Genomic DNA, 15,984 nt, shown 5'->3' with positions numbered 1-15,984 from the left:
GTTTGCTACTTTGCGCTGATCTTTTTGCAGTTTGTGAAAAAACTGCTGACATGGGCTATCCATGGAGCTGTGGTCTTACATTGTGTGTTTAAGGGCAAATAATCTGAATAGTTTGGTTGTGAAGATCCATTTGCTCTGGATTGACCATTTACAAAAGAAAAATGCATTGTAATTTTTTATTTTAAGTTGTTACTCATCCCAGTTTCTAGAATTGCAGGTATTATGAAAATATGCAAGTTACATTTTCTGCATGTTACTAAGTTAAGAGCTGAATGGTTTGTGGTTAGAGACAGGTGCCTGCTGGTCATATTTTCAGTGGCTGTATTTACAACAGTTTGATTTAGTTATTGGTTGAATAAATGCAGTAACTGACTGCTTGGCACGTCATCTCAAGGCGGCAGTGTGTGTATCTAATATCTACCAGATGCTTTGGTTTTTGGTTATTTTTTTGCTGTGAAACGTTCTTTCATAGCATGTGATTTTTTTTCTGAATGTTGTTATGCACTGCAAAACAGTGAATTTTTCTGATTAGCTGATGAAACTCTATGAATCGTATCCATAATTAAGCTGCTCTGTGGCAAGTAGAGGAAGCTGAGATGCTTCTCAGGCTCCAGGCAGAATAAGTGGAGGCAGTTCATTCCTCTGTGGTTAATTCCTGCTTTTATTCTCTGTGCTGACAAACTTAGTGAGTATGGATTTAAAATCAGTGTTACTCATGAGGCTGTGAAAAAGTGTTGGTGCAGATTAATTCAGATGTGTTCAAGCTGGCTTTCAGCTTACTCAGTATCTAGGAACTGGGTGGCAATAAAAGGACAAATTGTTTTCTTTTGCTAAGGGAGAACTGTGTGCATTAGGAAGTTGTAATTCATTCTCAGAGGTCGCAAAGGGAGTATGACAGAGTCATAAATCCAGATTTCTGTTCAGCTGTATCCACATAGTGGTGTAACCACTTGTTTTCTAGAGCTCGTGGTAGAACTTTTTCCATATCTCCTCTGAGAATCACTGACCTTTGCCTTTCTATTCTCTGAAGTGTTGATCAATACAGGGCCAGATACTGAGCTGATTATCTTCCAAAAAGTCCTTGACTTTGAAATTCTTTTTGTCTAAATCTTTTAAAAGTGTTGGTAACTGATTACACTGTGGCGGTTTCATTCCCTTATCTGGCAGTACACTGAGGTGAGCCGGGTCACTGACATATAGTTGAACTTGGGTAATACTAATCTGCAGTTTGCGTCTGTGGATTAATGTTCAGGTGTGTGGTTCTGGTCGTTTTGTCAGGGGTTGGTTACATAACATGTTTTCTTTTTGTGAGTTCATTCTGTCTCATGGGATATCTCTGTGCTTTAGTGGCTTTTGTACACATTCCAGCCCTGCTGCTGAACTTCCTGTCCTTAGTGCAGAGGGTTTTCCTAGAACGCTATTTTGAAGCGTGGTAAACAGAGCAGGCGGATTGGCAGGAAGGCAAAGGAATCTGTAGATTGCTGTGATGCATAACAAAGTGTGCAGCACTTTCAGCCTGTGTAAGAAAGGCAGTTAGTAACAAACAGTTCTCAGCTGCCTTCTGCGAAGTGCCGGAGCTAGAGATCAGGCAATAAGATCATGCTGCATGCAGGGAGCATTGAGTCAGATTTTCCGTTTCCCAGATTTTTCTTGAAATATTGAGGATGGTCCAATTCAGTGAAAGACCTGCCTACCTCTGTTCACCTCCTCTCTTTGTACCTTCCAACTTCAGGCATTGCCAGCCTTCTGTATCCCCTCGCAGCGAAACAGCACCTATCCCAGTTCCTACTCAGCTACGGAATTACCAGCGTATAGAACAGAACCTCTCCTCTACTGCCAGCCCCGTGTCAAACCCCCACGGATCACCAAGGTGAGTTTTCAAACTCCTTTCCTTTGGTTCTAGTTAGTGTTTGTACCCTAACAGATGTCCATGCTTTCTTATGTCACTTTTTTCCCAACACAGCACCATAATAGAAGGGCATTTTAATGAGAAATAATAGTCTTTGTTGAATGGGCAGTTGACATTTTTCAGTAAAACAAAATGAACTTGTTCCTTTGCTCAAATGCAATGCGAGAAGATAAAAAGATGAAGTTTTGCTCTTTTTGGCTTCTCTTTGTGTAATATGTGGTGTCACATCATATACTAGAAAGTCAGTAATAAGTTGGGTTCTGTTTTCATGCATGCAGAGATGAGTTGAATGCATTGTTTTGTCAAATATCAAGGAAACAATTTTTTTTGCATGCTAATTAACTAGCTTGTCTTAATACAAAGCTCCAGTGTGCTAGACTTATTCTATGCCTCACAATCAACAGAACGGGGATGGTAAATGTCAAAGACTCAGGAACAGACTGCTGAGAACTCTGGAGTTCTTTACAAAAACACAATTCCTTCCTTTTTTTTTTTTTTTTTTTTTAAACTTCTATTTTCATGATCTGATTTTGCAGTTATTTCTACACTTGAGAAAGTGCCTTTCTCTAAAATATCTCTTGGCAGTGACTGAACTTTATACCAAGTCTAATACTTAAAACTTTGTTATAATCTTTACTGTAAATTCCTTCCTTTTCCTACCATAAAGATGAGCATTTACCTCAATGTGTGTCACTCAGTAGTAAAATTCAGAATTTCATGTCTGAATATCAGGAATCCATGTCCTCAGAGAGAACTGTTTAAAGTTTCTCCATTTAACAGGCAGAATGCTGTGACTTAGTTTATTTTTGTTCTAAAAAAGGGCAGCAAAACCTCAGTATGAACAAAGGGAATGGTATCTTGTTTTCAGAATTGGAGGCTTAACATATTAGCTTAATAAGCCTCAATTTCAAAGCTTTCTGTTTAAATATCAGTGTTGTTTGTTATATGTTGTTTCTTAAAATTGATCATTATACTCCTATGGGAATTCAGAACCTTATCTCAGGAAACAACAGTTGCTACAGTGTGTTAAACAACTACTTTCTTTTTTTCTTTTCTTTTTTTAAGAGCTGGGGTTGTGAGGCGCTCAAATACCAGCCCAATGGGCTTCATGAAGATGGGCTCCTGTTCTCCAATACCAGCTGACACTGCGCAGGGCGTTGGGCGTAGGTTATCCACAGGGTCTTCAAGACCGTATTCTCCTTCGCCACTAGGTAAGCTCCAGTTCTAATTCTTACTCATTCTTAGTAATTAGTGAGATTTTAGGTGGAGCAGTGATTCAGAAAACAAATTCTTGTTTAAAGCTTAAACTAAAATTTGCCCAAATAGATCATAGAATCGTGTAGATTGGGAAAGGCCTTCAAGATAGTAGAATCCAACCATCAGCCTGACCTACCAGATCTCATCACTAAACCACGTCCCTTAGTACCACGTTTACATGTCTCTTAAACATCTCCATGGCTGGGGGGCACCATTTCCCTGTACAGCCCATTCCTGTGTTTGATCACCCTCTCTTTTAAGAAATATGTAGGTGAAGTATAAAGCATAACTTCACACTTTGCTTTTATTTATTTAGTTGGAACTATACCTGAGCAGCTTGGACACTGTTGTTGTGGACAGCTTCAAGGACATGAGTCTAGGAGCAGAAACTTCTCAGGTAAGAGACTTTAGACAATAATGCAACCAGTACAGTTTGGATTAAACCTTGGTAAGCTGTGCACTGAGTTTCTGCAGAAAGGGATGAAATGGGATAGATGAGATTATAATGAATGATCATAACATGTTCCTCAGAATCTGATTTTGATAGACCAGCATTCTCATGCCAGCACTTAGAAAAGGAAAGAACTACCAGTGTACAGTGTATGGCATGTTCTCATCACTACCTTAGGGAATTGCCAGGAATCTGATGTTTGTATTGTTAAGCTTTGAGTGAGCTTTGCAAGTTGTACAGGGTAGGAGGGTACTTTTACTGCACACACAACTTAGATGCAAGCACTTCTTTGTCTAGAATACAAGATATGCTCTTTATTTTAACCTTTTAAGAAATAGTGTTTAAACTACAATGTGTATTATTTTTCCTGCTTTGATGCTTCCAAAATTCTCCGGAGGTAATAACCTTCATTTCTTGGAGTTTATATTTCAAATATCTGGACATTAAATAAGTTTTATGACATGCCTTAAAAATGTCTCTCGTAATTGTTATGTCCCTGGCAATCTCAACAAAAGACAAGGAATGAGTAAAGCCTCAGATTTGAAATAGTCTCTTGTATTTTAAAAGAAAAATAAAAAAGCTTAGGGGAAAATGAAGAGAAAACAAAGCAGCGTGTGCTCTTTTGTTCCATCTTTTGGGATAGCTCTGTTTTTGTGTCTCTAAGTATATTTAATGTTTCTTTTCTTTGTTTCCTGCAATCTATTCCTATTTGATTTTATTGTTTCTTAATTTCCAGTGACTGCAGTGTTATTTCTGTTTGTAAAATACCACAAATTGCAGCATGTCTGCTTTTCAGCATTTAAATGGGTAATTTGTTTTTGCTTCAGGGTGAAGTGAGATCATCTGTACAGAGATTTTCTAGGGACTAAAGATGTCTGTCTTAATACAGCTTCTGAACTAATTGAGTTACCCTTTGCCACTGGCAGCAAAGGAGAGAGTCTGAATTCAGTAGCCTACCCAGTGGTGGGAATGGCGCTAGAACAGCAACCAGGGAAATTTAAGGCTGCCTTTTGAAACAACAGCTGGAAAGTTTAAATCTTCAGCTGGCAATATAGTTACTGCATTTTATTCCTGTTTTAAATGGAGACTGGTGAATGTCGCTTCAGACTGTCTGTGGGACAGTAGAGTAGACTGGAATACTCTGCTGGAGCTTCGGGCAGAAAGTCAATACTAAAGCACACTGTTTAAATGGAGAGGAATGGAATCAAAATGGCTTATATTCAAAGTCTAACTACCAAGAGCAAAAGCTTAAGAAGGTTACAAAATGTGGCTTAACAGCTGGGCACTTACTGAGCAAACTGCAAGAACTTTGAGATTGGCTCTACTTCACAAATATATGCTTGAAGAACAATCTTGGAAGGTTGCCTTGGCCAGCTCTTGAGAATTTTGCATACTAAGTCATGGTACAGCCTAGGAACGAATAGTTAGAATAGTTTAAACTTTGCCATTTTTGTTTCAAGGCAAGTGGAATTTTTTTCACTTCAGTGTCAGGTCTTTGAAGTTACAGTGGTATATATTTTATCTGGAAAGCTGTGACCGCAGAGCTGAAGTCTTATGTGTTATTTGTAACTGCACCGTTCCTCTTCTTGAAACTTAAAAATACCACAAGGAAGAGATACCATTTTAATCAAATACTGGATTCTTTATATTGAAAGATGGAGAACCTTTTGGGTAGACAAGATGTTCATAGGAGTGTTTCCCTAAAGTTCTCTGCTTACATGTTTGACTATAGTTCTTCCATTTGATTTTCTTTATGTGAAACTTTGCATTCATACTGAAGTGTGGACTTTCTTTGTACATAATGAGCTTTCGAAAAACATGATCTGACAACCTAAAAATAAATGGATGCCCTAAGTAATGATCCCAGAATGTTTCATTTGAATAATTTGTTTAAGGTTTTTGCTTTTTAATACCTATTTTTCTTAAAGGAACGGTGAGAGAAGCAGCTTTTTATGTCTGCAGATCAAATTATTACAAACAAAAAGGATTCATTAACATGCAGCATTGTATTCATGTGTTGTTTACAAGAATACAATTGCAATACTTGAGAACCTCTTTTCAATCTAGATTCTTGGTGGCTATGCTTGAAATTTTAGCATTGGTTATGCCATTCTTGCTGAATCCAACAACTTTACTTGTCTTGATGTAGGTTGCCAGAGGTACTGCAGCTGCCAGTACAGCTGTCACCCTGCAATCTTGCCTCTTTGGCAGCTTGAATATGAGTGTTGTCTCATCAAGTGTATGTAGCCCTAGTCCATATAGTCAACATGATAAATCCATTCTGTTTGCCATTTAGTGAGCTGATAATCAAACATGTATCTCAGTAGAGCATCCCCACCTCCTTCCAGATTAATGATCTCTAGTATCTTTGAGTTTGGTTGATATGTTTCCAAGAACTGCACGTAGAAATCTTTTTAATTGTTTTTCATTCCTACAGGTTCTCCAATACCACCATCTCAGTCTCCACAGTCACTTCTGATGGGAGCCAGGTTACAAAGTGCACCTACTCTCACAGATATTTACCAAAACAAGCAGAAGCTCAGAAAGCAACATTCAGACCCAGTATGCCCATCCTATGCTGGGTACGGATACAGTCATTCTCCACAACCAAGTAGGCCAGGTAGCTTGGGAACATCACCCACCAAGCACATGGGATCATCACCGAGGAGTTCAGACTGGCTGTTCAAAACTCCATTACCAACGATCATTGGTTCTCCAACTAAGGTTGGTTAAGTTTACCACTGTTTGTAAAATACAAAGTGGTAGCACCTCATTGGGAATGGTTTCAGATGTGTTAACCTTATGGTTTTTGTTGGTGGTGGTTTGTTGTTTTTTTTTCTAATATATTCTTGGTTTTTTTATTCTTTAAGGCAACAGCTCCTTTCAAAATACCTAAAACACAAGCATCCTCAAACTTGCTGGCCCTGGCTAATCGACAGGGATCTGTTGATGCTCCATTGCAGCCTAAAGACATCAGTGAACCAAGGGATTTTGCACACTTTCACTCGACACAAGGAAGTGAAAAGCATGCGGGAGAGCAGCACAGTAAAGCTACATTTGGCAGGTAGGCATTGCAGTATTTATGACCTGGAAAGCAGAGTAAGTAATTTGAGAGAAGAATGTACATTCCATGCTGTGAGGAGATGCTGATATTTAGTATATACAACAAACTTTTTGTACTGCATATAAATATTGCAGAGACTTCCTGAAGCACTTTGTGTTATCTAGTTTGTTATCTAGTCCCTTTTTGTTTTGATCATCTGACTGTGCAAGTCGCATCAACTCTCAGAAGTCTGTTTAGTTTTGCTTCAAAAGTATATATTTGGAAAATTGGCAATATTCTTTTTTAAGATGAAAGGGTTCCTCTATATTTATCTCTATCTCAGTATGTCCATGATTAACAGTGAGGTTTCCAGTCATTTTGTACTTCTGTTGAAAGCTTCGCTGTAACAAATACCAAGAGTCTGCTGCAAATTAGGAAAATTTTACCCTAACTTTTTACTGAACGTGCATGTTTTTTCTGCCTAGATCTGTTAGTACTGGGAAGCTATCAGATCAACAGGTAAAGACTAACCTCGGTGGCCAGTTATACCAAGGCAGTACAGACAGCCTGAATACAGAGCGACCAATGGATACAGGTAAGGAACAGAGGGATGAATTTCAGTGGTCCATATATAGTATAGATTTTTTTCAGCCAACCAGATAGTTTTGCTTCCAACTTCAGTTGTTGAGTGAGACACTTAAGCTTTTTTAATTATTATATGTTCCAGTTCTTTAATATAACTTTTAAAATAAGGGAGACAAGAAAGCATCAATTTCTGTGTTAAGTAAGAAATATTGCTGCGTCGTGGATTGGCTACAGGGTTTTGTTTTTCAGTACATTTGTGGCTGTTTCACTTCCTAATTCCTACTTGTTTTCATCTGAAAGTCAGCTTAGGTAATTCTGGTTCTTTTTTCTTTACTTTGTTACCTTCTCCTTCCTCCCCCCAAACAGCCAATACCTTGCCACAAATGGCCAACAGGAGATCTGGTTTTGAGCAGTTGGAAGGAGTTCTGCAGACAGGGCTGTAGTCTTTAGACCTGCCAGACCTGTCTTCAGAGTTTTTCTGCTGCAGCTTTTGCTGCAGGACTGATGTCACTTGACTTGTTTTATTTGCTGTCAGAACTCCTTACTAGAACAAGTCTTGGATCTACATGTATGTTGCCTTGCAGTACTCTAGTTTTCTATATATAATTGCTAGTCTGCGATTGCATGTAATCGGGACTAACTTGTGGAAATTTTCTCTTCCAGCCCCAGCAGGGGCCTATGGCATTGCAGTGGCACCTCCCTCCATGGGAAGTGGGGCAGGTTCCCGGGCTGTCATGTTTACTGTTGGGTCCCCTCCAAGCAGTGCCACCCCTCCTACCTGCACCCATATGGTCCTCAGAACAAGAACCACCTCAGGTAAGTCTTCCTGCTGATGGCTGTTGTCAAACATTGTTCAGACTTGCCCATCTCTTGGCAGCAGTAACCTGCTTGCTGCATTGCACAGCAGGTCCTCTGGGCCATACAAGAAAAAGCACTCTGAAAGAGTTGAGATGTACATTAGATTTCTTCTGCCTTCTGTCTCCTTAAAAAAAGGGCCAGAGGCACCATTTACCATGCAGCGGTGCGTAACATCTTGAGTGCGCTGTTTTGTTCCCCTATAGGGATGTTTTAACAGCATTTATGGTAAAAGTGGAGAGAAATGATTAGATTGTGTATTTTTGCCCACTGCAGTACATTATACTAGAAGCAAGATGAAAGATGTGTGAGCTGACTTCATCTCAGCACGTTGGCTATATTGTTAAATAACAAAAATGTCAAGGTAGAGGCCTGAATCCGCTCAGGATGAGCAGGACTCTATATCTGCAGCACTGTGCTTTCGTGAGCTGTAACAAAACCTTTGGCCTGTACTATTGGACTGTCTGCCTTGGAATCCTTGACAGCCAGTTTTCCAGAATCCATTTTATAAATCATCACTGTACGTTAAAAGCTGTAGCCCTTGCATTATCTACAGAGTGATGCAAGGAACAATGAAGAGAGCCTCCAAAGAGTGAATCTGTGGTCCCTACTGATTTGTCATTTGCTATTACCTGCAGCCCCAGAGCTGTGAGATGGAACAACCTATTAGACTGAATGTGTGTGTGTGTTATTTTTCTTGTAGTTGGATCAAACAGTTCTGGAGGTTCTCTCTGCTCTACTAGTGGCCGTGTATATATGGGTTCGCCTCCTGGTATTTATATGGGTTCTTCTCCTCCGGGAGCCGAGGCAGCTCCAAGTCTGAAGTACATGCCTTATGGTACTTCGCCTCCCAGCTTAGAGGGTTTTATCACTTTTGAAGCTCCTGAATTGCCTGAGGAAACTTTAATGGAGGTATAGAAAAACAATTTAATGTTTTATAACGCAGTTAAAACAGAGACCTGGTAAAAATGTGACTGTTCAGTGCGCTTGGTAGCTGCTGCTTCTCTATCTCAGATACTCCTCATTAAAATCTTGAAAATACTCCTGTGTCAATTGTAACTGTTTCTCTTTGGTAGTTATTCCTGGCATTTCTTGTATTTTAATAGGTAACCAAAGGAGCATAACTGCTTTTGTTCACCAGAGCCCTCCAAAGAGGCCTCTGTTTTAATGCCAGGTCTCTGGGTGTGGGTGCTGACAGAAGCAATGTCCCTCTGGATGTTGTTTCTAACTGCTTCTTCACAGTCAGTAGATGACGTTACATCCTACTTGTGGGAAGAGTATTCTATTTTTATTTTATTTTATTTTTTAATCTGTGGTGGAATGTTGCTTTAAAAACACACATTGGTGTGGTGTTCCACCAGAATACTAGCCTTGATCTATAAATTTCTTAGGACGGATCGCTGTTCTATTTTCTTATTCACATCTTGCTGGAAAGTGTTTGGATACTTACCAAATCTATATTTTATAATACGGATGTTTGACAATACCCTGTATTCTTCCCACAGACAGAGCTTAAAATGTATTTAGACCTGCATTGCTCATGAAAAGATGACAAATACTGCTTAGATGTGTTTGCTTTGTTTTGAAGGTTGATTTATTATTTTTTAACAGAATCAATGCATGTAGTGTCTGTTTTAGATGTCAATAAACAGTGAATTGTTGGCTCCAGTTTAAGTGGCAGAATTTGGCAACAGACGCTTTTCAGTACAATGTAATTCTAGATTTAACTGTAAATTAGAGCAAAGCAGATAAGTAAGAATCTTCAGATTGATTCTCTTATAGGTATCAAGTCTGTTGTATAATAAAAGTCGAATGTTCCTCCTGGCTTCTCACACAAGTGCTAAGCATACTTCTGGGTTGCTGATAATATAATAACAAGTAATACATCCCACTTGTGATTCTCTTAGTTGCTCAGGTTTCAAGAAACACAGAACTCTGTCCCAGTTCCTCTGGCTTTTTAGAAAGACTCTGAAGTATAAGCTCCAGTATCTTGAAATCATTAACAAAGGAAGAACAAATAAGTATCTGTTGATCATTTTGGACTCGTTTGATTCTGACATCTCTGCTCCTGACTCTGTTTTTTTTCTGCATAGAATTAGCATACCAAAGGAACCTCAAGTGGTTAAAAAGAGTTCTAAGTGTACTTACTTGCCTTATGACTTACAGTGGTTAAACTGCTGTTTTGTTTCCTTTTGACAGAGAGAACATACAGATACACTGCGTCATCTAAACATGATGCTGACATTCACAGAATGTGTTCTGGATCTAACAGCATTAAGGGGTGGAAACCCAGACCTGTGTACTTCTGCAGTGTCACTGTACCAAATCCAAGAGAGCATAGTTGTTGATCAGATCAGCCAACTAAGCAAAGAGTGGGGGTAAGTGCGTGCGACTGAAAGTACATTAGAAGTATATAGCAAAGAATACATTTGCTAGCAGATAAATAAGAGAATTCTGTTCTCTGATCTACCACAAAGCTGGGGAAAGCGATGAGGATTTGCAGGTTTGTGCAGTAGTGTCCTTCTGAATCTGGAAATAAGAGTACTATCTGACTTGAAGATCTGAGCCCTCTGTGGTCCTGCTGACCAGGCTGAAATAGCTGTGCCGAAGTAAAGGCTAAAAAGAGGAGAGTTGTTTTCAACCTTGCCCTTAAATCAGTGTAGCCCTAAAATAAACTCAGAAACAAGGAGAGACAGGAGAAATTTGAAGTGGTGGGAAAGGGCAGTTCCACTTCCTGCCTTCTTCCTGAATTAAAAAAAAAAACAAACACACTGCAAAGTGTGTTTGCTTTCCACAGCTGTGAGGATTCCATGGGCATAGGAAATGACAGTGCAAGAAAAATACACCCAGCTGCTTGTGGTACAGCATTGACTTCAGGCAGTGAGCCACCACAGAGATGTGTTCCATTAAAAAGTGCCTACATTAAAGCAGATGTACTCTCAACCAGTGACAGGGTGTTTGTGGACGGAAAGGAGGGGTGGAGTTGCATTCTCAATGTCTTCCTTTTCTGCTGCTGTTGGGTCCTGTGTAGGATAATGATAAAATTGGAGTCTGCCTGAGGCTTGAATGGCTTGAATGTGTTCAGGAAAGGGTGTTTTTTTTAATACATAATTATTTTTATTTCCCCCCAGACAAGTAGAGCAGCTTGTGTTATATATGAAAGCAGCCCAGTTACTGGCATCTTCTCTGCATCTTGCCAAAGCACAGGTCAAATCGGGGAAACTGAACCCATCCACTGCTGTTAAGCAAGGTAGGTGCAGCATAACCTCACGTGCTTTACTTGAGAATTTTCTTCAGTGATACATCACTCAAAAAGCTTAAGTTGCAACATTTTTGTTTTTCTTCTATACAAGAGAATAGTGGGATATGTACAGTTGCACAATTCTGATAGTAAACAAAGATACAGCTAACAACTGCTAAGAAATGGACAGTTATTAACTTGAAAAGGAAATGGTTTGATATGTTCTTCATTATTAGAAATGGCAGAGTAAATAAATGTTAGGATAACAAGTTTAAACAGATTAACTTTGCCCAGTGCTTGAGCAAGTTGAACTTAGACTCTGTTTTTTGTTTGGGCTTTTTTTTTTTATTAATTTCTTTCAATTTTTTTTTTTTTCAGTTGTGAAAAGCCTCAATGAAAGATACAAATTCTGTATCGGTATGTGCAAGAAGCTGACTGAAAAGTTAAATCGTTTCTTTTCGGACAAGCAAAGATTCATTGATGAAATCAACAGTGTAACTGCAGAGAAACTCATCTACAGCTGTGCTGTAGAAATGGTAGGTCACTCCTTTTACCTAAATAATAGCATGTTGAGATCAATTTCTGTTCATGGCCATTTTTGTTAGTCTTTCACTTTCCTTCCTGCCCTCCTTTAACTGTGGCTGAAGTCCTTGGCAGATTCTGTCCCTCAGGGACCTTTCCTCTACATCAGCACATCTGATACATAAACACCAGGAAATGAAGCCATACAGTCTCTAAAAGTGTGCCCTCTGTGCTGACGTATCATCCAGTGAGGCATACTGAAGCACAGAAACAAGTAGCTTCCTCAATCCACCAAGTCAGTTTGAGGAACGTTTCTCTTGTCCCTACAAAGCAAAACCAGTACCAAGCACATAAAAGATTTTTGTGTGTGTGATCAAGAAACTTTCTACCCATAATGGAGAAGATGCAGTGAGTTTAGAGGAAACTTCATCTAAAAAAGGAGTCAAGTCTTTTTTTAATATAGACATCACACAAAAAGTACTGGCAGATGTTGTGCTTAACCCTGACAATGGTGTGATCTTGCACAGTTGATTTATCTTCTTTACATGAGAATGTAGGGATTAGAACAAGCGTAATTATTCATTTGTTGTCATAGTTTCAAAATATGTTTTAACACACATAACCACAAGATCAAAAAGTACTTTTACAGCTTATGTGCAGAATATCCTTTGCTAACACAGCATGTGGGCTCTGTTTTCTCAGGTTGTTTTGTTGTCTTACTGTCATAAAAACAGATTGGCTTATTTAAGGCTTAATAATCATTTATGATGACACCTTAATATAATCCATTTTGAACTTTTCATTTCAGTATTTGCCTAAAGCAATTTATGTAACAATCTGCTGAATGATTCTAGGTTCAGTCAGCAGCTCTAGATGAGATGTTTCAGCAAACTGAAGATATTACATATCGATACCACAAGGCAGCCTTGCTGCTGGAAGGACTGACTAAAATACTGCAAGACCCTGCAGATATAGAAAACGTGCACAAGTGTAAGTTTAAGCTGAACTGTTGAAAACTAAATGGAATTATGAAATAACACTGAAGTCATCGTTATTTTTTATCATTCTGTTTTCAGATAAATCTAGCATTGAGCGAAGGCTTTCTGCACTCTGCTGCAGCACAGTGGCTGTATATGAGCAGTAGAAATATCCCAAGGACCAGATGGTGTGAGCATAAGGGACCACATCAGTGATACTGCACTTTTATCACTACGGTTTAATTGTTGTCCTTGTTCTGCCCCATGTGGAAAAGGATTCTTACATTTCTGTGGTGACTTACCAAAGAAGCAGCAGCGTATTCAAAGAGGAGAAATTCCAAAAGTACATTTGTAGAAAACCTGCCTTACAGATCCAGAAGCTCCTTTTTTCTTCCTAGCAACAGAATTTCAAAGAATCTGTCTTCACATTTCAAACTGATCCTTGAACGTGTGCTTTGACTTGAATGATCAGGGTTTTTTATTTTTCCTCGTGAATTCTATAGAGAGTGGATCCTTCTGCATCAGGTACAAAAAGACTTTTCCCTCAGAAGAATCCATCAGAAGTTTGTGAGAAATGTTTTTAATTTGTCAGTATAATGTGGTCAAGTGAATTTGGGGAACCTGAACCTTGTGCAAGAGCTGGTTGGAGCTTTTGGGGCTAAGCTGGCTTGTAGCCTGTTGGCTCAGCTTGTCATATGAAGGGATGATGAGAAAGCACTCTTTTACACGGGGGAAAATGGTAATGGGAGAAACTGAGCTCCATCTTTGCAGAATCCCCAGTGGGTTTTCAGCTGATGTGGATACAATTTGAAGATCTTCTTCCAAAACACTTTTATTTTGCACTAATTTACTAAAGCAACTGTATATTCATTTTTGAAGAACTATACTAAAAAAAATTAAATAGAAGGCACAATGGACTTGGCTGAGTTTCATGTACATAAAATTCTTATCAGAATTTCAAATGTAGCTTCTAGAAGACTTTCAAACAAACTGTAAAAACTTGTATTCATGTGAACCTTCCCATTTTATACCTATTTGTCTAATACTTGAGTAACTACTGCTCTGGACTTTTACAGTAATAGCAATGTTGAGTTGCTGGTTGTTCGCTTTTTATATAGATTTGGTTGAATCTTTTGTGCATGCAGTTATGTGCATTAATGCCTGCGGTCCCTAGGGGTGTAATGACTCTCTAGTTTTGTCTCTTGGGCAGTATTACAATAAATACTGTAAACTGAGAGGTTCCGCGAGGAACCACACAAAAGCAAAGTAATGTTGGAATTTGAGATGCTGATTAATTGATGTAGAGTATCTACATTGTGTGTGTGCGTGTGTGTGTGTGAAAAATCAGGATTATTCTGTGTGCATTCTGAGGGAGAGGTGGGAAGCTTCATTTAGCCTTATAGGCATTATCATTTCAAGCATCCCATGCGATTATCAGGACAGTGATTTGCAAAGCATTTAGGCAGATCAGCTTCTCTGGAAATGGTTCCTGTACTTCATTTCTGGGACTTTTTTTGTTACTCAACTGCTCGAATACTTGAATAAACCATTCTCCAGGACAGAATCATTTTAATCCTCTTAAATACAGTGGTCTGAGCTATTTGACAAAGTTGTACAGGGCTTACACATCAAGATATTCTTTCAGTGTTCGGATAACCATGTGTTTCCTTTTCTTTGACAGAGTAATGTACTTTTTATCTTATTTATCTGTATGAAATTCCAACAGTTAATTTGAAAGTGTTTGTTTATATAATGTTTGTATTTTTAGGTCTTTAATACGGTGTTTCTACCTCTCCTTTGTAATTGCATGCATTATTCTTGAAATTAGGTAATAACTCACTGAACTGTTGTGTAATAGCCTTTTTATTATGGCCTGTATAAATGTATATTAAGGTAAAATAAATACTGACACTAGAAGTGTTTCTATGGTAAAAGTGAGTTTGTGTGTCTCTGTAACCAAAGATCAGTGGTGTTAAATCAATCACTGAATGCTCATGTGCCTCAACAGCTGGATGTACCAGCAGGGCTGGATAGGGTGTTTCCTTATATCTGAATAGCTTTGGAACAAGGTGTCCCCAGTTCTGTTTTTGGTTGCTTTAAGAAAACAGCAAGGAATGCTAATGGTATGTCTGAATGTGAATTGAGAAACAAAGCAAAGTCTTACTGCTCACGTCTAAGACATAGGCTACTTATCCCCAAAACTCAGCTTTTCTATTGGTGTTCTTTTTTCCCTCAGGATTCAAGCTCCTTCTTCCATTCCTGCCAGCAAGACTACAGGTACACAAACAGGATGAGAAGGGCTGTGTTCGCTTGCTGTCTTCATGGGGAGACCAACAGTCATGGCTTGTTTTTCTGCATAAACTCATTCCACCAGGATCCTGAAGCTGCCCTCTGTCTTCAGCTCTCCACACTGAACAGCAAGTGCTTTTTTTTCTACCGAGTACTTTTCTTTCAGCCTCTTGGAAGCTAGAATTGGAAAGGAGATATTTGATGTACTGCTTTCTTTGCTCACACAAGAGCACCATATTCTGTACTTCCACGTTTTCACTTTCTCTATAGCGTTTAATGTCAACTGAGGAATCTAAAATATATTTAGATTCTGACATTTACTGCTTTTTATATGCAAGCAGTTGAATTTCTGAGCCCTTCCTCTGATACAGAGGATAAAATCTTGATAATTTAACTTGCAGCTAATACATTACTTTAAGAAACGTTTTTCATCTGAGCTGTTGGTCCTGAGGCTTGCATTGCTCTTGCTACTCTCTCGTAGAGCACCATCCATTGTCACCTATGAGTCCAGAGGCAATAATTACTGTGATCCTGATGTCACAACACTGCAGTGTACAGCCCAGCTGCACTGAGAGAAGAAGTAGATCAAGTAAAGCTGACTGTTGTTGCTTGCAAGGCTTGTTGTGGCTTTAAAATTCAGCCAGGCTGGCTTGTGACCTGTTTCTTCTGACTCCTGCTTCCTCTCCTGTTTTTGTTTATTTGTTTTGCTTAATTGTGATCCTTTGACTTCTTCATCTGCTCTGAACTCTGCTTGCTGCTGCCTATTTTCACTGTCTAAGATGCCTTGCACTTTCCTGTCCAACTTGAGCCATAGTCCTGGCTCTGGCTCTTTAATAAGTGCACACTTAGCTCCTC

General features: G+C 39.0%; 1 protein-coding gene across 2 annotated transcripts in view; it reads left to right on the top strand.

Moving 5' to 3' along the window:
- ULK2 (unc-51 like autophagy activating kinase 2) overlaps nucleotides 1-14,774 on the top strand; it is a 36,980-nt gene extending 22,206 nt beyond the window's left edge. The window contains exons 16-28 of one of the 2 annotated variants that reach the window (XM_015880366.3): nucleotides 1,733-1,870; nucleotides 2,975-3,120; nucleotides 3,483-3,563; nucleotides 6,055-6,341; nucleotides 6,488-6,681; nucleotides 7,146-7,255; nucleotides 7,909-8,061; nucleotides 8,804-9,012; nucleotides 10,300-10,478; nucleotides 11,232-11,350; nucleotides 11,720-11,877; nucleotides 12,718-12,853; nucleotides 12,940-14,774. In XM_015880366.3, the coding sequence (XP_015735852.2) occupies nucleotides 1,733-1,870; nucleotides 2,975-3,120; nucleotides 3,483-3,563; nucleotides 6,055-6,341; nucleotides 6,488-6,681; nucleotides 7,146-7,255; nucleotides 7,909-8,061; nucleotides 8,804-9,012; nucleotides 10,300-10,478; nucleotides 11,232-11,350; nucleotides 11,720-11,877; nucleotides 12,718-12,853; nucleotides 12,940-13,007 (1,978 nt within the window). In that variant the 3' untranslated portion in view covers nucleotides 13,008-14,774. The remainder of the gene's footprint in view (nucleotides 1-1,732; nucleotides 1,871-2,974; nucleotides 3,121-3,482; nucleotides 3,564-6,054; nucleotides 6,342-6,487; nucleotides 6,682-7,145; nucleotides 7,256-7,908; nucleotides 8,062-8,803; nucleotides 9,013-10,299; nucleotides 10,479-11,231; nucleotides 11,351-11,719; nucleotides 11,878-12,717; nucleotides 12,854-12,939) is intronic. The other variant, XR_014936463.1, reaches the window with a different exon arrangement.
- Nucleotides 14,775-15,984: the final 1,210 nt, after the last annotated feature.

This window comes from Coturnix japonica, chromosome 22 (assembly GCF_054131305.1).
Source record: "Coturnix japonica strain WE chromosome 22, WE-NBRP24, whole genome shotgun sequence".
Lineage (NCBI taxonomy): Eukaryota > Metazoa > Chordata > Aves > Galliformes > Phasianidae > Coturnix > Coturnix japonica.
This window is presented reverse-complemented; position numbering and strand designations above follow the sequence as displayed.